This window comes from Gymnogyps californianus, chromosome 10 (assembly GCF_018139145.2).
Source record: "Gymnogyps californianus isolate 813 chromosome 10, ASM1813914v2, whole genome shotgun sequence".
Classification (NCBI taxonomy): domain Eukaryota; kingdom Metazoa; phylum Chordata; class Aves; order Accipitriformes; family Cathartidae; genus Gymnogyps; species Gymnogyps californianus.
The window spans coordinates 11217273-11239647 of record NC_059480.1 but is presented as its reverse complement, the minus strand read 5'-3'; the positions used below and the strand labels follow the sequence as shown (position 1 = coordinate 11239647).

General features: G+C 37.5%; 1 protein-coding gene across 1 annotated transcript in view; it reads left to right on the top strand.

The window, feature by feature from the left end:
• The first annotated feature begins 12134 nt into the window (after window positions 1–12134).
• SPHKAP (SPHK1 interactor, AKAP domain containing) overlaps window positions 12135–22375 on the top strand; it is a 54013-nt gene continuing 43772 nt past the window's right edge. The window contains exons 1-2 of the mRNA XM_050902774.1: window positions 12135–12218; window positions 18660–18770. Of these exons, the coding sequence (XP_050758731.1) occupies window positions 12135–12218; window positions 18660–18770 (195 nt within the window). The remainder of the gene's footprint in view (window positions 12219–18659; window positions 18771–22375) is intronic.

Here is a 22375-nt window from a genome sequence, read left to right as displayed (position 1 = left end):
GCTCTTCAGAATATTAAAGGGATAAAGAAAAGGTGTCTCTTAGTTTTCAGAACTGTGTTTAAATTAGGTCCGAATCCCTTTCCCCCAAGATTCATTTATAACTGCCTATGCTATTTCAATTTGAAAAGGGAAGAGATCAAATCAGCAGGGTAACAGTTCAACAATGTCCTTATAGATTGTTCCTCTTCTATGTTGTCAAGGCAATGTCTTCCTTCTCAGCGAAAAATGTGTATTACCATTGTAGACATCCAATAAAGATGAACAGCTCATTTATTTTTAAAAGGAAAAGATTTGCATGCTGTGATATTCAAATGAAAAACCCATCATCCTCACAGAAATTCTGGAATAAGACCCTCCCCTCAACTAGAAAAAAATAATTGTTTCTCGAATATGTAAAAATACAGAAGTAATAGCACAGCTATTAAGGAGCTTAGTTAAATGGTCATATTGTACCTGCCAGTAAATTCAATCCTAAGCATAATATATGCCATAAATTCAGTGAAATCCAATGGTCATATTATTCACATTCTTAAAAGTAAGTAGCATACATGAACTGTATCAATGGTTTGCATGATGTAATTTAAATGTTGGTATAGTTACCAAATACAAAGTTTTGATACTTTTAAAAGTACAGTGATATTTCTAAGATTATGGAAATCAATAATGTACATTATGGAACAGCACATCTGAGTATAAGAGAGGTGTCTTTGGGTACTATTATCAGTAGCAGATTTTTATTTCATACAAGTAAAATTAATTCATAGATAAGCACATATTTGCTGAGTGCAACAGATGGTTTTCTGATTCAGAAGGCATGGCTTTTAAGGTATCACGTATTAGAAAAATCATTGAGTAACTACTGAAAAAAATAGAGACAGACCATAAACAAATAATACAAATACAAATAATAATCCAAATCCTGTAATTAAAAACAACAAAAAGAGAGGCCATAGGACCAGGTTTAATTTGGCATGGATTGCTTTTGGATACACGGAACTACACCTCTCTATTGTATTGCATCTTTCTCCAGCTGAAGTGGTTACAGTGATCCCCCACTAATAATAGTAATTTTGCAAACCCTGGATTTAAGTGCATACCTCTTTTTTTGTTCCTTTGAATTAAAAGAACTTAGACTTTGCAGTGCTGATCAGGGTAAAACTTAAACACACCCAAAGACGTGAAACGAGGCAACCTCTGCTCTTAATGAAGTTAATAGGAATAGCATGGCTGCTGCTGGGCTCTGCTGAAGCAGAGTAACATCCCTGTCCCAGAGACAGTGAGCTTCCTTTGTACTGTGAGTTATGGTCATTTGGCACTTTTGGATGCATTACAAAATACAAAAATTTCATGCTGCCATATTATTTTTATTTTTAAAAAAGAAGCCTAGACAAGCTAATGGTTGTGATACAGATGGTCGATTTAGATACCCTTTTTGTTCATTATGTACGATCCAACTACCTGGTCAGCTTCACTGAAGTTATTGTAGGATCATTCCTAGACTGTGGTGCAAGTGAACTTGTCTGTAGCTGAACTAACATCTAATAGAAACACTTCTATCTGCAAAGACCAAGCATGGAAAAGAGCAAGTTGCATCAAAGAGCAATTTAGTCTCTCTCAGATTCTCTGCAACCAAATCTCCTCTTGATTTCTGAGTGGGTAACTGAAAATCCATGTCTACATATAGTCTGGTCTATATTTTTGCATTAGGTGTAAATGCAAGAATACTAATTTAGCAAGTAGTCACATAATCACACTGCAGGTAATGATAAGGTTATCTGAGAGCTTAACCTGAGCTCAGTCGGTGGTGCAGATAGTCCTGCTGGACCTTGTGCATCCCAGCGAGAACAAGTCAAGCATTTCAAGCCCAGTTATCACAACAGTTTCTTAGTTACTCTGAAGCTCATTGCAAAGCAGTGGCTGAAGAAGCTGTGCAGTTTATCTACATCATGCCACCAAGGAAAAAAATTAGATTAATTAAATTAATAACTCATTGATCTGATTCACCTTTAGACTCCCAGAGATAATGTCCTATGTTCCTTACATATAGTTAGAAAGGCAGTAGATTTTAGGGGGTAGAAAGAAGAATGATTCGTCTTGCCAAGAAACCCTCAATCATAATTTCTTGGACTGAAATCTCATGCTTTCCTTATGCTGGTATAAGCTAGGAAAAAATTGAGAATGTTGCCTTTATACCTACCACTCAACCCTGCTAGTCACATTACGGTCCATGGAAAAAAAGTTTCACAAATTCAAGCAAGCTAAACCAAAGACAATGTTTGTAGTATCTTGATAGAATTATACAAAAGCATGTTTTATCATATTAGAAGCCAAGATAATTAGAGGCAGCTTCATTTTGTTCACATCTCTGACAATGTTATGGTTTTTAAAAAACCCATACTTTTAAACAAGTGGATTTTGAGGCCTTGTTTTCTATAAGTTATCACAGATTGCTATTTATTGACATATTAACTTAGCATCAAAATTGATAAGATTTGTGTTCCTTTGGGATATTAGTAGCAAATCAGAATCGTTCAGGAATATTTCAGGCATGTAAATTATGTTAAAATAAGATTTGTTGTGAATAAGCAATGACAGAATGTATTCTTTGGTCTTAAAATAACTTCAGAATGTACCCTGACATTTTAACTAGATAGTTTATGAATATAACTGCAGGTGGTCATAGAAACAATACTGGATTAAAGAGAATAGGAAATTTCTGTGAATATTTTAGATGAAAACACTTATTTTTAGACTATTGTTTTACTTTTCTGGTATCATTAGTTAAGGTAAAAACATATTGGTTTCTGAACACTATTATAATCCTAAACAACATTTTGAAAGATTTAGCAGGAATCTAAACCAACTTGGCTTCCTTTCCAATAAAAAACGCTGGAAACCAGAATGGAGTTGAAGAAATAATACATTTACTAGATATGGACTTTTGAAAGTACTTTAGATACTGTTAAGGTAAAATATTTACCATAATCAAATTGAGTTTAGTAGGGACCAGCATCACAACTACATAGTTTTGAACAATTGTTTTTTGAATAGATAGATATGTTGGTGAAGCTGCCTGTCCAAGGAAATGAATGACAATAGACTATGAATTGCCTTCATTTTTGCAGCTGTAGAAATTATTTTACAATTGAGTAATGTTATTTCTGAGAACTGAGGAAGAAGGGTGGACTCTCCATGGAAGAATATCTACCAAAGCTTCTGGCTTTGCTCACGGCAGCCAAGTCTTGGTTCTCTCAGGGGTGGGCGGAAGGGAGGAATTCAAGCAGGTGGGTTCAAAATACCTGCTTAGGTCTTCTGTTCTGCCAAACAGAAGACCAAAACATCTTTGGTGGCTTGCCAAAATATCTGCAAGCCACCATTATGTTCAGGATGAGGGTAATCTGACCATTCCACTTAACGTGCTACCTCCTTCATGAATTAGAACAACCACACAGGCTAGCATGGTGATTTGGTGGTAGGAGGGATCGTTCTGCAGTAGCACTGTCCCCATGTTATAAAAGGCTTGGCATAACACCAGTTCAGCTAGTTGTATGCCACGCAGATTCCTGATAATAGGATCACCTCACCCTATTCTTTCTCCCTCTACTCTGATTGACTTGTATCTCAGAAATGCCCCAGAAAAAGAAAAAAAAGGAAAAGAAAAAAGAGGTTGACATGTTTTACTAATTAGTTCTGTGGCTTACTGGTGGCTGGGGAATCCTCAGGCATTTGGAATAAATATTTTATTATGATTTCCTTTAGTACTCAGAAACATTCACTTCTGTGATATGGAAAACTGCGTCTTCAACTACACTGTGCTGAAGTCAATTCTAGGATCTCATGATTTGTAATAAAGAACACTGTACAGCATGATATTGTGGCCTCTCGGCTGGTCATATACATACTTTTTTTTCCCAAGACCTCAAGCTGTTCCATAATTCAAATTCTGTGTTTAAAAATCTGGTTTTCCAGTATCACCAGTCTCTTTTCACTAACAACTTTGCCCTTTACCTTTTTTAAAGTAGCTGAAAGTGATTCTGTGACAGTAGGAAATTCCCAAGCTTCTCCCTTAAATATCTGGGGACAAGTCAGCCCTTTGTTAATCTCAGATTTCCAAAGCCAGATTTATTATTTCTGAGGAGAGCTGGTACAAAGAATTTCAGAAAGTCTGCTGAACATTAGAAACACACCATTCAAAACATGAAAGCGATGTTCACCTTCCTATCACACACATAATACTGGGTACCTACCATATTTCAATTACACCTTTACGGTCTATTTGATTTGTAATCAATCTAAAAAGGAAAACACTGGAACAGCTAGCAAGTTTTGATTAGCTACATGCATTTTCTGTTCAAATAAAATCACGACATACACATTTACTTTTAAGTTACGAACATCTTTGTCACATTTCTCTTCCTTTGAGAAATACTTAGTATCTGTCTTGAATTTAATTAATGAAAAGCTTTTACAGAGTAGATTTGAGATCTTTAAAGGGTAACCTTTAAGAAAAATTGTCAGTGGAATACTTGATTGCACATGCTGTGCTTTGAGGCCTGTTTTGTCAGTATTTGACTCTTGTTGCTTTAACACTCAGAATCAGAAATGCACTGCATGGGTCGATGGCAAAAGCTGGTTGAGAAGCTTGACTGTGAAGTTTGGCTATATAATATAAAGAAGATGCCAAAAGCTACTTAAACTGGTTAAGCCAAGATTAACATCCTCCACATGAAATCACCGGTTTCTTCCTATGTCATGTTCCACTGGTTCTCCTGAAGTGCCCACCTGACAGTTTGTGCGTAGCAAAAGGATGAGAGGAACAGTCAGAGAACACAAGTTGTTTGTTAGATACAAGAAACATTTAAAACAGACTTTTAAAAATTACCCAGTGGTTTATGGCATGAAAGCCTAATTTGCAACATCTTTGACTTCATCTTGAAAAATGCTGAGAATTTCCATTTCTAGTTGAAATCTGTGGGAGCTGCTTGCACATTTGTTATGTATTTAATTTGGACCAAATTTCACCAGATTCCAGCTGTGTCACAATATTTTTTCCATTCTCTTTAAAAGAAGTAAGATCAGATAATATCACACACTTAGAATATTACACTGTGCTGCACTAACAACCTATATTAAGAATAGGCATTGCCGTCAAAAGTGCAGTAATAATATAAGTTGCTTAATAAATACACAGTCATGACCATTCTTGTTTGAGAGGAAAAACAAGTGTTTCCTCTTTGTCCTCCTTTCTACAGCACAAGGACAAGTGCTATTTACAGTACGCCTACATATGCTAAGTGAATAAGGAATTTTTTGTGGGACATCTTTTTAAGAATATTTCTGATTTTATATTGCTTCTTGCTGACTTAGTAGGCTTACGTAGTAGCAAGCCTATTGCTTTGCTGTAGAGGAAATGAAACTGCCTTATTCTGTTGTTTCTGTAATACTTGTGCCTGGATATAGTGAATTCAGTCTGTATCTCTCTAAAGTCATCTTCCTGATCAGCACTGCCCACTTAAGTTATGTACATACAGACTAATTAGTTTGAAGAATCCTTGCTTTAACAAGATTCCCTATATTTCCTGCAGTCAACCCCTCCACAGTGCCTTAGTTTCCAACCTAGCTGGCACTCCAGAGCTGAGTATAGACTTCTTGCTTTTAGGGCAGAAAAGCAGTCTTGGCTATCTTTCAGTCCATCTCTGTAAGGTGCAGTCCTTTAGCCCTCTCTGAATTTAAGGGTCAGTTCCTTAATCTTTCCCAGGTTCAGTCATTCTTCCTCATCAGACCTTGTCTGGACCCTAGTTGTTGATCCAGGGCTGCTTTTTATACCTTCTGAAAATCCTCCAAATCAGGAACTCTTCAAAATGATTGTTACCAATACTGCATCCTACATATCATTCTAGGCATTTTCTTTCATTGCCTTATGCACCCTACCAAGAAGAGATCTCATGGTTCCTCATGTGCTTTTTCTGTAGTCTCTTCTGACCAAGGTCCAAGCCTGTCCTTTCTAGAAGGTTTCCTTAGTAAGTAGCCATTCTACCAGCATAACAAAGGTCCACCTGGAATTGTCCTGAAGTCATGTCAAATCCAGGGATAGGTGGGAAAAAGGCAGGATGCCTATCAGCTGTATGCAAAAGCCCAGTTTATATTGGGGTGGCGCTCTGTCAGTAAACTACAGAAATATAGTTAACCATCAAAAAAAACCCCAACCCAATCATCTGTCATTCAGCTCCTGATTGCCAACTCTTTGATTCAATTGTCAACTCTTTCATCTGAGTACACCCTACCATAACTATTCAATGTGGAGAAGTTTGTCGGACTTGTACGTAAAACCTTGTTATTTTTCCTTTAAGAATTCAATCAGTAAATAAAGGAAGGAAGGAATATTTCTAAGTAGATGATATAAAATTTAGTTAGTTTAGTTTACATTTATTCTTCAGTAAAACTTGTCCGTTCTTTTATAATACTTTTAAAACATGATTTGAAAGAAGGCTGATCATTGCTAATGCTTGCAGAGGCTTCTAGATTTGTTTGCTTTTTTTAATTTGGAGCAGAATAAAGGGCGTTGAGGGCTCTGTGAACATGGAAGGAAAAGGCTTTTTTATTGTGTGGTGTACCATAGTATGGATTGTCTTTTCTCTGCTCCTGTTTTTCATTAGCACCTAGCTAAAGACCTGGCCTTTTTGCAGCTGTATCACTGATAAAAAGAAAATTTAAATCAAGAGTACCAAATAGACATTATGAAATGAGAAATATGAATATAAAGCACTTAAACTTCTACTCTTTTTAGTGCACTGATCTGTAAAACTAGCAACCCAATCCTGTAGCTGTTAGACTGCATAGACACTCAGGTCTGATAATGACAGGAAGTACTCAGTATTTTCAGTTCCCAGTGAAGTCAATAGCAGCCAAGGGAGACTGAAACAAGCCTGTGAACACCTCACAAGATCAGACCCTGATATTGCCAGTGATTATATTCTGCACATGGGTTCCAAATCCATAACAAAATCAGAAAGACATTTGTTTGAGGTATTTATAGAGAATCTGTTTGACTAACCATCTGTGCTCTGATTGAAGTATACACATGGTCCAGACTGAATAAAAACCAATTCTATGGATTAAAATAGTAACTTTGACACAGTTACATCTAAAGATTTTGCTGCTAGTGACTTTGTTGACCTGTTTACATGTAAAGGTAAATTTTAAAACTGTAAAATCTGAAAGGTAGCATGAGGAAAGAGTCTGACTAGTCTATCCACTTCAAAAAGGCTTTGAAGTTAAGGGATGCTGTTTGAATGCTGCATGCCTTTCAAAACTGCTGCTTGCTTAGAATCTGGATTAAGCTAGCTGCCTTCCTCAGTTTCTGAGTAGCTTTCGGGTTTATTTGTGAGTGTAAAGGTAAGAATATGCTGAAGTATTTTGCCATGCTTTCACTCATCTCATATTTCTATTTCAAAATGAGATTAATTCCTTTTTTTGTTGTTCATGGTGTTCAGTACAAATATTAGCAAAACATTAGAAATGTAGCCGACTGTAGCTTGGAGTTAATTGCACTGAGAAACCTCACTGTGTTCATTCAGTTTGCTTCCTTCATCAAGATTATCTTTGTCATGGATCAGTATGTTTTGTATGTTCAAAATGCTGAAATTAGGAATCATAATGAAAAGATGAAAAGCACTAGGCTATAATAGGATTGGTTCAAAAATATGTATAATTGTCACTTATTATTTATTGAAATTGCTCCTTAGGAATGATTACTGAACAGTAAGTTTTTGGAAGCTGGTTATGCTTGTTCAAGGTGGTAGGAAATTGAAGTTTCTGATATTGTTTCACAAGATTAATTTTCTTTAGTGATGACCTGGGGAATTCTTTAAATTACCTCTTCTTAGTTGATGTAGCACCATCTGCCACATCTGCAAAGAAGATAATTATTTTTAGGAGCAGCTGTGGTTTTTTGATTAAGTCTTGAGTCATCAAGGTCAGTATTTTTGAATTATTCAATGTAGGAAAACAGAAGCAATTGTTTTGCATTTTGGTCAATAATAAAGGATGTATTGTTATTACAGTTAGTGCCATAAACCTCATAGCTATTTACTACAGTCCTCTAATTTCCAAGAAATTTGTTTGCATTCTTCATGAAAGCATTTAGCTTTGTAGGAAAACAGTATCAGTCATAATTCATGAATCAGTAAGACAGCACCTGGTGGCAAATAAGTGACTGTGGAGACTCTTCTGTTAATGGAAATATTAAAGTGAAAATGGCGTACTTCTTAATACTGAGTCATAGGTCCAGGTTCCCAGCTTCAGTTTCAAAAGCTGAATTGTAAATTAGGATCTCTCACACCAAAGGAAAAATCCTCAAATGAGCCACCCTTTAACAGAGATTCCTTGTTATGCCTGTGGCCTTCCATGATAGCTCTAAATCAGATGAGCACATCTAAGTCAGATGACCATTCTCCATCACATAATAAACAAGGGGAGCCAAGCAAAGGTGAGAATTAGAACCTGAAACCTTCAACAGCTTGCTTTATCTTGTAGCGAAAAGGCTCTGATCTGTGCCAGATGCCTGGAAAGACTAGTGCTTTGTGTAGACTCTTAATGTGAAGTAACGAGTATAGTACGTGAATGCAGAGCTATCATTTGATGATGAGATGGCTACATCTCTGCAGCACTTTCTTTCAGGTTCCTGCTGTTGAGGAACTAATGAAAGCAGGCAGCTTCTCAAAGACAGAATAGTTTTTCCCTGGGGAGTTAATGAAAAGTAGGTTTATCTTACTGGATTTGCTACAGAGCGAAGGTGACAAAGCTGTATGGCCTGAGGAGAGTCTCTTAAGAAATCACATGTGTTGAAAATTAAAGCTTAGAAAGGGTGCCCACAGGATAAAGAAAGAGAAGAGGAAACTTTAATCTAACAGAGAGATGAGATAATTGAAAAAGAGATGTTGAAAAGCCAAACCCATGTTCCATGTTGAAAGAAAGACCTATGAATCTGAAGGTATCTAGACAGAACCTCATACACTGCACCTCCTTGAGTTATAGAAGACTCAGGTTTGTGACACTGGATGCCCAAACTGAAGAAGCTCAGCTAGGCGGTCATTTTTCCATCAGTTAGTATGTACTGCTACATATCTACTCTGCGTGATACCTAGAGGTGTTCATGCAGCTGAACATCAGTGGTGGCCAAGGTGTGGGGTATGTGTTTCTCTGTGCTTCTTTTAGAAATTGTGTACCCATAAACTCACTGAGGAAAAGGCTGTGGAGTATAAAACTCTTTCCAAATGTAGCGCTCATAATTTAGCATTTCTTTGTTAAAATTATTCTGCTTTTCAGTGACTGTGAACCCTGACTGCGTGAACCTGTTTGCAAACAGCGGGAGCCTGGAGTTCGTATCACTAGCACAACGCTAGAGTTGAACTGCAATGCAGCATGAGAATAAGAGTTTTGCTCTACAGTTACAACACAGGAAACATGAACCCTAAGACAAAAAAGAAGCTCTGAAAGTGTTACAGATACTCGTAAATGTATTGTCCCTTGTCCTGTGAAACACAGTTGCTGATTTTACCTGTGCTCTGAGTAATCAGCTGGATGTGAAATACAGCTCTGAGGACTGGGATAGCTAACGAGAATTTAGGTTTACCAGATTTCAGTAACACCAAAGGCAGTTGTTGTTGCCTGTCTGAACTTCAGTCTGAGACGGAGCCTTTTCTCATTCAAAACATTTAATGGCGTTCTACATTTATTTCACTCATCACGTACTTTTAACAAGCTTTTCTATATTTACAAATGAAAAGTGGGTTTATTTTGGAAAGAAAATAGATTTTAAAGGATTAAGATGATTTTACAGATCCTTTTGCTTTCCATATGACTAGGAAGACAGCTTTACTTCTGTATGGAACATGTAATGTACTTAACTGGAGTATCATCCAGAGATAGCACAAATTTGTTAATACTCCAGAACATGACTCCTCAACTATATTTTCCAGCTATGCTTTAATGTACTATTATGTTTGTAATTAAGGTCCAAAAAGGCCTTCAGTTAGTGGCCACACTATCATCTTTGTTGCTTTTAGACTCAGGAACACTTTATGCACTAGAAGTTCAGTTCCCTGTACACAGTGTAACTGAGAGCAAATAGCCATTATCAGCATATCAACTCCCTGCAGGGCAAAGCAGTGGCAAAGCCACTCAGTCTTCCTCTCAGTGAAGAGCAGGAGAAAACAATGGGCCTTGTACTTCAGCCTGCAGGTCAGACTTGATTTGTAATTTACTATTAGATTGCAGAAGTGATACATCTTATAAAAAGAGGCAGTGCACAGCTTCTGCTGGGAGTACTGAGTTGTACCTAGTACAAAGGCCGCATCTAAATGTGGACTTATCAAGGAGGGTACTTAACTTATACAATATTCGACCCTCTGAATATGAGGTTCTTATTTTTAGTGAAGATATAAAACCAGAATGACTTCATATGTTTAATGTCCCTCATTCTGTTAAAGAACTCGGTATAAGGCGTATAAAATGCTATTTTGCTTTGTCAAATGCCAGAGAAATTACTGCCCAGAAATGTTACTGTTTATCTATATAATCTGAGCAATGGAGCAGAATTTAGTTAACAGACAAACGTCTCCCTTCTAGATATAAATGATGCTAGTATCTTAGAGAGTAAGAAGTGGTATCGCTCTTTTCAAGTGAAGTCAGTTAACCTACTGGTCTCACTTGTGCATCTATATTCAATCCTCCCATGCAATTCATGAAGCTTCCCCCCAGTTAGCAATTATTAACTGCTAATATAGTTTTATATTTTTCATTCACTCTTCTAATTCCAGCACATACAGATACTTTTTTTTTTAATAATTATGGAATAGCACCACACACATCAGCAAAATTCTTATTGACAAAGTTACTTATCAATGGGAGTGGATATATTCATAACTAGTCCTAAGCAGTATCAAGTGAAATATACATACATGAATCTTTGAGAGAAAGGTAGCCTTATTGATGCTTGACTCTAGATTTGGGCAAAAAGTGAAAGTAGCCTCCTCTTAACATATTGGCTTAAGCACCAGTGAAGGTGACTTATGAAAATGCATTTTAGTTTTTAATTAAGTATACCAGGAAATTGCACATGGTCTGTTATCCCATTGGAACTAATGAAAGATTATTAGTTAAGCCATGGTAACCTGGTCGCTTGTTATGGTCTGTCACAACGTGTTCCACATCTTCTCATAGATGACTTGCAATAAATTAAAAGCACTCTAGAGACCCAATTTGGGAAGCAGAACTTGATCGTGTAGGATACTCTCCAGAAATGTACTAGGGAAAGAAATAGCCCTTTAGCACTGTGTGGTCTTTAATTGTGATCACATCATGTCCAGAGAGAGAAGCTTCACTAAGCTTGCAACAATTTGATTATTATATGGAGGGAGATCTTACAAGACTGGCCTGAACTATTCCAAAAGAAAAGTGTGAGGGGTGGTACCAGCTGTGCACGCCAGTAACTTGGCTGGGGGAGCTTGTTTTTATGGTTTTGTATTTCACATCTACACAGTCCCAAAGTAAATATAGTTCTGTTGTGTACAACTGACTCACAAAACAGAATATGTGCATGACTTACCTTTGCTCTAAACCTACAATGTATCAAGCTATTCCATCTAGATTACGGAATTCAACCACTCCTGTTGTGTTTTCTACATTTCAGTCACTACCCCTTTACTTCTATCCAGGCAGGGTAAAAATGCAGCAAACATTTCTTTTGTCTACCAAGCAAGTATTTCATTTGCTGTTCCAAGCTGCCTGCTTATGAAAACAAGCTAGTACCACTTTTTACAGTGTCATTCAAGACAGGCAGATATGATTATAGGCAGCTATATGCTATCCTCTAGTCTTCAAAAGACATTGGTCTGCTATTTTCTATCCAAAATATGTAGCGCATGAGAGTCTTCCAAAAAGGGAAAATTAAGGTAATAAATAGACTAGTAACGTCAGCAAGGAGAGTATAGACAGCTTCTTGTAATCTAAGTTACATCCCTTTACTGAACTATATTTTGGTATCATTTGAGTTATCTATGTAGCTGAGTCACTGGAAAGGTTTTTGGGGGTTTGTTTCTTTTTTGTTCTTCAGCAGCTTTGAATCTCCACTGATGCATGAAGTCCCAGAGCACCAAGGCAGCAGCACGGACAGTTCGGCAAGCAGTTTGGGAAGCTCTGTCACAGCATGTAAGAAGGTAACTTCTAAGTTTATGTTATATTCAAAGGCAGATATATCCCAGGTTATAGCTTTGCTTTTTAGCTTTTGTCTTTATTGGGGAATACAAAATTCAACTGATACCTAAAAAGAAAAGGACTGATACAGAAAAATAAATTCTGGGTGCTGTTATGGTATCTTGCAATTTTGTCTGCCTGGTCTACACTTGTCTGGTCCCAAAATATATTATACATATATGGGAGATAAACTCCCCCTGAACATTTCTAGTTTTCCTCATTATCTGACAATATGAAATAAAAGCAGTGCACAGCGTGAATGCCTTCAGGACTGCTCTTCAATAGGTGGCAAATTTCTGGGACCCAGCCTGAGGGTCCAGAGCTTTGCTTCTCTCAGGTCAATACAATGGAGGGTCCTTCATGAAACAGCTTTTCTGCCTTCCCTAGTATCTGACTGGAAGGGTTTTAGCAACCCATGAGGTAGTATGGATTTGACTGTTGCTGTTTTTGTTGCCTCAAAATGGGTTTATATGTAGTTATTTAATTTAGAGGATGTGGGGGGAAAAAAAAATCGGTGCCTGTGTATGTCATTAGGAGGAGTCAGAAATTGCCATGTAGGTAACTTCAGTACAACTGAGAATACACAGGTGAAGACCATGGATGCTTCCTTTTATTCCTCCTCCCCAGGGCCAGATTATGGCAGTACAGTCCGAAGGAAGGGAGCACTACCAAAGACCTATTGAGGAGGGCAGGCCATCTTTCACCTCTCACTTTGCAATAACCCTCAGAGCTCTACTGTCTCCCACAGGCATAATTCTAGAGCTGATAAGAAAGCATTTGTTCTAAGCCAGAAATGTTATAAAACTTCACAGTTCATTCAATTTTCCCATAATTCTTACTTTTTTTCCTTTTCCTTCCACTAGTAATAATAATTCTTTCCTTTTGTTTTTTGTTTTTTTTTTCAAAACAACAACAATATATATTTATATATGTAAGCAGAGAGAGAGAAAGATAAAACATGTAGAAGATAAAGATTTATTTTCCTCATCCTGAAAACCACACTGTGGGTGTGGGGGGTGAGTATTGTCTGTCTACAGAACTTTTGTTAAATGTAAAATCATTGATATAAAAAAGAACTCAATAGACTGATGTGTATGCTGGGACTGGGCTTCTCCAGCTCACCCCAACATGGCTAAAAGACAAAGTGTCAATATTTCATTTGATCAAAGGGTTTGTTTATTTGCAAAAGAATACCTAGTTTTTAAAAAAAAAAATGCTGCTGACTGTAATTGGAATCTTCACATAGGCAGAAACAGGCAAAAAAATCCATTGTGTGGGAGAACATCTTAAATTTTCATTTAATCTCAGAGTTGTCTATTTTATGTAAGACTGAAGGACAGTTGCACAGCACTGAGAAGTGCCACCACCGTATTTACAAATGCTCCCAGCTTGGTCACCTTCAGAAGCACCACTCTGTTTTAAAGGCTAGCCTTTACCACATGATTTAGAGCTGCTTCACCTGTCTGATCCCTTACATTTGAACTTTTCATTGTAACACAAGTTGATTTTATGATTGTCGCACACTAAAAGAAGTGATTCACTTCTGCCAACACTTCTGACAAACAGCAGGATATTTTGGGCTTCTTTACAGCATTGTCACAGAATGTGTTACCATTCTTTTTTTGTGTGGAAAAGGATAAATACCAAAAATAAGCTGTTACCTTCTCTTTTAGCCTCTGTTAGTTACAGTGATTTTTAAGTCAGGTGTGTAATTGGTGGTGGAGTGAAACACTATGGGTTCCTGCTGCAAGGGAACAGTTTAAACAGTTGACTTGCAGGTGTGAGGAATTGTATTTGGCATGAACGGCTCCTGTCAGGAACCATATGAGATGTGCCCTGTTACTACACAGACCAATCTGAACAAATGCAGAAGATGTGCGCCTTGGTATCTCATCTTATTCTGTATGTCCCACTTTCATATCTTTTTTGATGAGCAGTAATTAACCAAAGCAATTAAGATGATCAGCCATGAAGACGCAGATGTTTCATTTGTAGAGAAGAGCCTTTTTAATGTTGTCTCAGTTATAGATATTTACTGTATTTTAATGTCTTATGATCTAAATCAGGGAGCAGGAAGCTGTTACACTAAACTCATATGCAATATTTTCCTCTGGGAAAGAATGACTTTCCTAATCCACACTCTGCTAGAGGCTGATTTAGTTCATGGATTCACGACACACTGAGTAATGCTGACGGCTGAGTCTCTAGATGAGAGTGGAAAACTTTTTTTTTAGAACCATGAATTACTGCTGATTTCACACTTAGTGCATGATGCAAATTCATCCTGAATTATTTTCTGAGTGTGATGATCCTGCTCTGAACCAGATATACAGCAGTATAGTGTGTGCAGCTGTTACACATAAGTATGGTCAATGAATCAAGTTCTACTTTCAATCTGCAACAATTCTGTACCGTTGCAAATCAGAAGCAACCTTGCTGACTTCAGCAAAATTGCTAACAATATGTGTCAGTGGGATTGGCCCAGAACTTACCTCAATTAGATAAGAATGAAGGGAAGTACAAGATAGCAGGAGGAAATTTTGGCAAGTGATACTGTTTGCCTTAAAAGTGCAGGCTATATAATAGGATGCTGACTGACAGCTGAAGTAGTACAGGTTTAGGTTTCTTATCCTTTGGCACAGACCAGCTCAGTATATTTTGAAAATATGCTTAAATGCAAAAATGGCAATCAGAATGTACCGGTAGAGTTACGTTTCTCAGGAATACCAGTTCTCACATTGCGTTTGATTAATTCATTAGCCCTGTCAATTTAGGCCAGCTCCTTCAAGCTTATACACTTTTGATCATCGCAGCCATACATTATTTTACTATAAGGACTTCAGTATATTCCTTTAAAAGCATGAATATCCCAGCAAGTTTTAATACATATGCAAACTCCCACTTTATATAAACACATGCACCTGGTTAACAGGGAGAATTGCCTTACAATAGCGAGATGCTGTAAGAAGTATTACGTTCACTCTTACTGTATGTTTGTCTTTGACCGTGATAATATTGCTGTCTGTTACCAAAGAAATATGCCCAAAAGTCACGTGGCTTCTATGCATGCATTTTTGCATAGCAGATGTGTGTAACCCTACTGTGATCAGCATTGCGGGGTGGCCCAAATTATCCTTCCTCCAAAGAAGTACTAATGGGAAGCTCCTGAGCAATAATATGTCTGTAAAGGTCCTAATGCAGAAACTTGCATTTCATAAGGTAGAGTTTAAAACTCATCCAAAGTTTACCCCTCATTCCTGCCACCACTTACTCAAATGTCACCTTCCATCTCCTGAACACCATTCAGATATGTGTAAAACCAGACCATATGCAAGGAGGCCTCTCCCACATGTTCCTGCATGCCTCCCTTTCCCACAGCACTGTCTTTTCTGAGTAATTTCCAGAGGCTTTCCAGATGACTTTGGGCCAACCTGTATTCCTTAGATTACTGGCCTCTGCCAGCTTCTGCTGCATGAGCTCAAGTATATCTGGTTTTGTTTTTCTCACCTGTCTTCTTCAAATCCAAATTGCTGCAAATTATTTTCTCCAAACTCCAGCAGTAAAAATGTTACGCCTATTGCACCTTTCTTCATATTTCTGGCTGCATTCTCAAGTGCGTGTGCAGAACTACTTGTGCACACATGACAGCAGAAGCTGGCCCAGGGAAAACATCATCCTACTAATGTTGTTCATCAACTTGAGGTTACTTAAAAATCACATGCTGTCCAAAACTTCCATGTAATAATTTCTACCCTTGACTTCAAAGTCTATTATGAAAAGCTGCATACAAAAATTAAATGTACTATAAAGCCTTGCAACTTATAAACCATCCTGGAGTGACCCAAGCTTGGCAACTATGACCTGACCTAACCAAAACATTTGTTCAGGAGAGTTATTTCTTCTGTTGGTGCTTACAGTATTTCCTTCCTGATAAAAACATCCTCTGAAAGAAAGACAGAGCTACCAACGGTCATTTAACATCCCACAGGAGGAAAACTAGGTGAAGTTTGGACTGCCCAGCTCATTTCATGGGTTTACGATCTACAATATATATATGCTATGATCTAGCTGTTCTGAAATGTTGGGTGTGCATACCAAGTCCTTATGAGACAAAGAGTAGTACCAAGGATTTCTGAAGCTTGTTTCTGCATGTTAATTTCTGCCTATTCCGGTTGCTCAGGAACTGTCTGAGATTTGGGAAAGAAAGATCTAAAGTGATTAAGGCTGAAGACAAATTCACTGTGATTTTTAAGGAGATGAAACAAGACTGCTTGTTACAGGAAAAGCTATTTGAGCTAGAGAACTGTTTCCTATGTATGCAAAATTATGTCTTAACAGGTAAATAGAATTTCAGCCCTCGAGGATGAGAAGATCTAGAATCAGATCAAATCTGAAATCGTATATATATATGTAGATATATGTGTGTGTGCATGTATGTATATGTTCAATTGTTTACGTCTTCATAAAAACCTCAGAGGATAGTAATTTTTGGAAAAGAAGAAAAAAATGCTTGATTCTAGATTTTACCAACCAGTTTATAATGGTTCAGTATTTCCACATTTGAAAACATTTCTTGAAAAAAAAAAAAGAACAGTTTATAACACTAACGGGAATTTGTTTCTTTGGGATATGAAATACATTATTTTCCCCATCTAGTCTCAAAGTTAGTTATGGTGGCAGGAATCTTTTTGCACTGAGACAGGAGGTTATAAAATTTATTGAGTGCAGAGTCATTCAACTGGTAAATAAGATTAGCTAACAGCCCCCAAGAAGAGACTGGTGTTGATGTGAAGCATTCATGAGCCTTTGTCATTCTCAGAACAAAGTTTTTGGGCACAGTGCTTTTTCTGACTATTTTGTGAACCCTAAATTTGTATTCAGAAGCTCTTCGGAAGAAATCCTATAGCAGGGCTGGAGTACTGAGAAACAACAACCACAAAGGTGCAAAGCCTTTGTGGAGGGCACCGAAGGGCACTGAAGCAGGCCAAACTTATGGACTGTGGTGTTCCCCATTACCTTCTCATCCATCTTCTGCTGACTTTTATTCAGAAATCAATATAGAATAATACAAGGAGTGCAGTATTAACTATCTAACTGGCTTTCTGCCAGAAAGATAAAAATTAGAGTGGGTGTTAGTCTGTGGGTGGTAATAAGCTTACTCCTGGATTGCCCCTGAGTATTAGAAAATTGTGTCAATTGGCCAGATCAGCTTTCCACAGTCATTCATCTTCCCTGAGAAATGAAGAGGCGTCACAAGTTTTTCTCACTTCTCTTCCTAAGGAAGGGATCTAGGCTTAAGGATCAAGTGTTCCTGGAATAGGACAAAGGTGTGTCAATGCATAACATGCAGTAAGGTGAAGGAAAGTACTGTGGATAAATTTTTTCCCAGGTAGAGCAACAAACTTATATTTTAAAATATCGTTATTGAAATAATAGGCTAAAGAGCTAGAGTACAGCCTATTTCCATGTAACGCAAGAATTGTGGGAAGTACAAATAAAATATACATCCATTTCACAAACATACTTCTTAACATTGCTGCCTGGGGAAGACGATAAACCATATAAAATGTTCTATAAGTAGCATCATTGCTGCAGCTATTCTTTTCCTGCTGTTACCTAGTTGTTTTAAAAATAGTAACGGTCCCTCTTTTTCATGGAAGAATATTAGTAAAGAGGCAGCAAGTAATGAATTCAGTTCAATCTAAGCATCAGAGTTGCAAAAATGGCTGTGCCTCTCTCTAGTCTACAGATATCTGTAGCCTCATTTTGTTTTTGTTTGAGCAAAGCTTGTGGCATAAGCTGTAGGACTGAGTCAACACAGAGAGATTAAATGCAAAGTTTTGGTCTCAGGGTACTGACTGATCTCAGTACTCATTACAGCAAGTCTTAAGTACTTTAGCTTCTCAGAAAGCAGAAAAATGTGTTTAAGAAGAAAAAGTTTGTAGCCTAGGCAGTCCCAGAAATGAGGCTGCCGGCAGAATGAATAGTACTGATCTATTGTGGAGAGAAATACAGTAAATCATAAAGGCTGCAAGTTTGTGCACTCTGGTATAATTAAATAATTAGTTTTCCCAACATCTGTGTTTATCACTTTAACACAGAACAAAACTCCTAGCAATATTTTCCAATAAAAATATTGGATTTAGGCATCTCCTTCAAGTATGTCCAAGGACTTTCAGTTCTGAAAGAAAATAGGCTAATATTTTAGGGGATATATAAATCACTTGATTTAAGGTACATTAACTGGACAGGTCCAAAAGGAACAGGGGTCCCAGTCTTGCCCCCCCAAAATTTTGTAGGCAAGATTTCCTTTGAGTTACAACAATAGAGTTCAGGCCCTCAAAGCACAGTAGGACTGAGTAAATTTTTTCAATTATTTTAACTATATTTAACTATTTTAACAGATTCTCTGCAGTAACAGTCTGCTAGAATCAACAGACTACTGGCTGCAGAATCAGAGGACACCATGCCAAATTGGCTTTCTGGAAGACAAGTCAGAAAGCAACTGTGCCTCAGTAAGTACTCACTGTAATCTCCTCTGGGGAAAAGTCTGTTGAGAGTTATTTGGGCAGGGTGTGGGGCCAACCACAGTACACGTTAAATTAAAAAAAGTTAATGACTAACTGACACTGAAATTATAGCAACCTATCTATAGTTCCTGTAATTTCCAGCTTTCTGTTAAAAGCAAACATACAAAGCAAAAATGCATACAGATTTCTATACAGAGCACAGTAATAAAGATTACTGCAGCAGTTTCCCCACATTTGGCTTTCAGACTTTGTGGCCCTCCATATATTTTATGTTCATAAACTGCAACTGATAAGAGAGAAAAATAAGCCAAAGAGGAAATTATTCCAAACCGTAACTTTTTAAGTGGCAGGTTGGAAAGAGCAGATGTTTAAAAGGCTGCTCAATATTCTTGAAGGCATAGAGATACAATTAAAGAGAAAACTCTTTCCATATTAGATGAGGAGAAGCTGCTAAAGAACTCAAACAGAATTCTTTTACATTCGAAATTAAATTTAAATCTCAGTATTGTGGGTTATAACACAATTAAGAACAGCTTTTGGTTAAGAGCCTACATGAAGAAATAGAAGTTGTTATGTTGCTTTACACACTATCTACATGAAACTGGATGGAAGTACATTGCTATGATCATAATAGTTTTTTATTTGATGAAGGGCTCAGGAGAGCAGATCCTTACTCGGAATCCCATTTGATTGCTACTCCCTGGCCCCAGTGAGCCAACAAGGGCTTTAGAAAAGAGCAGTTTTATCTCAGGCAAAAGGTTTCCAGCACTGCTTGTGCTGCACACAACCTAAAGACCAGCTGAGGGCTCTCATGGAGTCTGCTGGGATTCCCTCAAGGACATCGACATTTCAGCTCTAGCTGATGAACCCAGATGCCTGCTGTCAAGAAACTGAATCTCCATCCCATGGTGGCGGTGACTGGAGGCTTTGTGTCTTGCCTGGGGGTGAAGCAGCATGCTTGAGAACAGCAGGAGTGATACAACAGTGTAATTGCAGCAGTTAAAAGTTAGGAATATGGTCAAAGGTTATAGGGCTCAATTCACTGTCAAGCTGTCCACTGGACTATCAGTTTCCACAAGACAGAGTGAGCAAAATACACGACCTAATCAGAGTGTGCTAGTAAGCAACCATACAGGGTATAAGGTGATAAACTAAACAGACTGTTGTGCCTATTTTGAATGATGCTGGGTGAAACAGGGAAGGGGATATTAAGGAGTAATGTTTAGTGGTACTAATTTCCTAGACTCCTAAAACTAGACAGACAGCAGTTTCCTGTTCTTTGAGCATTCTGCATGTATTGTCCCAGGCAAAAGGGTCACAGTATTAGGAAGTACGAACATTGTTCAATTGCAGCTGAAATGCTGTCACTTCAACAGTATCCTGAATACATTCTTAACCAGAATGGGGTCATCAGGCAGGTAATCAGTGGTATCGTTGTTGTTTGATATAGGAAAGGATTGCTTTGAATGCAAAAAACATTGACTACAGTCACTTGGTTTTACTATTAGTATTTCATATCCTAAAAAAAGGCTTATTTTCTCAAAGGAAATGATTACTCCAAATAATAATATAAAAATGAATTATGACTTGCTTTTTGATATGTTCAGCTTTGACTTTATTCTTCGTGTTTCTTTGAATCTTATAGGAAATTATATCTATCTCTGATAGGATGGAGCTACCAAGAGAAGATAGCTTGTTAAAGCAAGACTATACTCAGATTTGATTTAAAAATACCCAGTATAGCTGCTTGATGTACACTTTTCCTCTTGAAAACACAGATCAGGTTTTATCTAGCCCTGGTCAGTCACCTTGTAGGGAAAATAAGCATTGCTCTTACCATTCTGCAGATGTGAGAGAAGAGGCAGAAGTACTGAAATGACTTTTCATTACAATCCCAAAAGGAGATTCTGAGATAAGGGGTTTCAGCAAGTCACAGACCCAAAACTCACATGTGCTGAATGCCCACAATTTTCCCTGGCAAAGTCATGCAAGGTGATAATTTTCTTTTAATCCCCTCTTTGTCAAAGAAAAGACATACAAGACAAAGCTCTCTCCTAAGAAAACAGCTTGTGTTACTGTAGTGTGATGGTGTAGTTCTGCTTGTAGGCAGAGGGTGGGCAAAAGTACTCCATGAGGCTTCCAGGATACGGAACTGCCCCGCAGTTCCTAATGCCATCCTAAACTACAAGACCCTGACTGAACCCTTTCTTACATGGGAGGAATATTAGGATATACTTTCAAACAAGGTCTGCCAAGTCATCTTCTCCCATTGCCTACTCCTTGCGTACTGTGCATATAGGACAGTCAGCTTTCCCTGTATGGCTTTCTGAACACAGTGCCAACTCTACACACACGAAAAGTTTCACAATTTTCAAAGCAAAATTTTAGTACCTAGTTGATTCTGCAATTTACAGTTATCACTATAGAAGAAAAGAGATTACGTTGAAAGAATTTTGTATTAACGGGATTGAAGCAGAATGTACAATAATATATTGAGTGAAATTAAAATATCATACATAGCATTAATTTAGAAGCTAAGAAGTTAAATATCATTTTGGATCATCGCTGTTCACATCAAGAGAAAAGGTATTTGGTGGCCTGGAATCTTAGTTCTTGATCTGTCCCTGGAAGTTATGCTTTTGAGTTACTGTTAAATAGTTACTCATAAACTGTTATGAGCAGAACTGAAGTTTTGTTCATATTCCTGGTTAATTTTTTCTGAGTGGTAGTACAGTACAGAATTCTAATTTGGGTGCCTAAAAAGTTGCACAACTAATGTAAGTACAAGCAGTAAACTAGAAAACTTTGACATTAATCATCAAACTTGATATGTGGATTAGAGTGTAAGCACTTTTTTTTTTTTTTTTCCCCAGAATTGCTCTCCCCACCTTAGATACATGGGTGGTTCGTTTGGCTGTGCACAGTACATGAGCAAACCAGGGAACAGGGAATACTTAACCACTGTGCAAGGATTAAGCATTAGTTCAGTATCATACTCGGAACCTGCAAAGCATTTCATTCTGAGTCTTTTCCAATGACTGACATTAAACAAGCAGAAGCTGCAGGAATGAGGGAGGAAGAAGGATACGAACACGGAATAGTTTCCCCAGCTTCTCAATTAGCAAGCAAACCAGACTGCCCTTAGCAGAAAATATGTTCTATCTTCTCTTTCATGTGGAAGATTTTATAAATTGCTGTTGCCAATGGTGCCAGAGATGTTTTAATCAAACTGCCTCTGAAAGTTGTCATTAGGTTTGCAGAAGGAAAAAAGAAATCTCAAATGTACTGTATCATTAATGGTTGCTTTTCCCAAAGATAGCTGGTAATATGTTTAGCTATAGTGTTCAGTTTTCATTTGAAAGAGTTCATGTTTCGTTATAAGAGGTCTAATCTTCCTGCAACTATAAATGCAACAAGACCATATGAACATAGCTTTCATAAATTTTATATTCATTATGTCCCATTACAGATTAGCACAGTTAATACAAGTAAAAATAGACTCATGGCTGTCCTACATATGCTCACCAAGTATACTAACATTGATTTATTAAAACACTAAACATTTAACTCAGTTATAGCAGACTACTTTT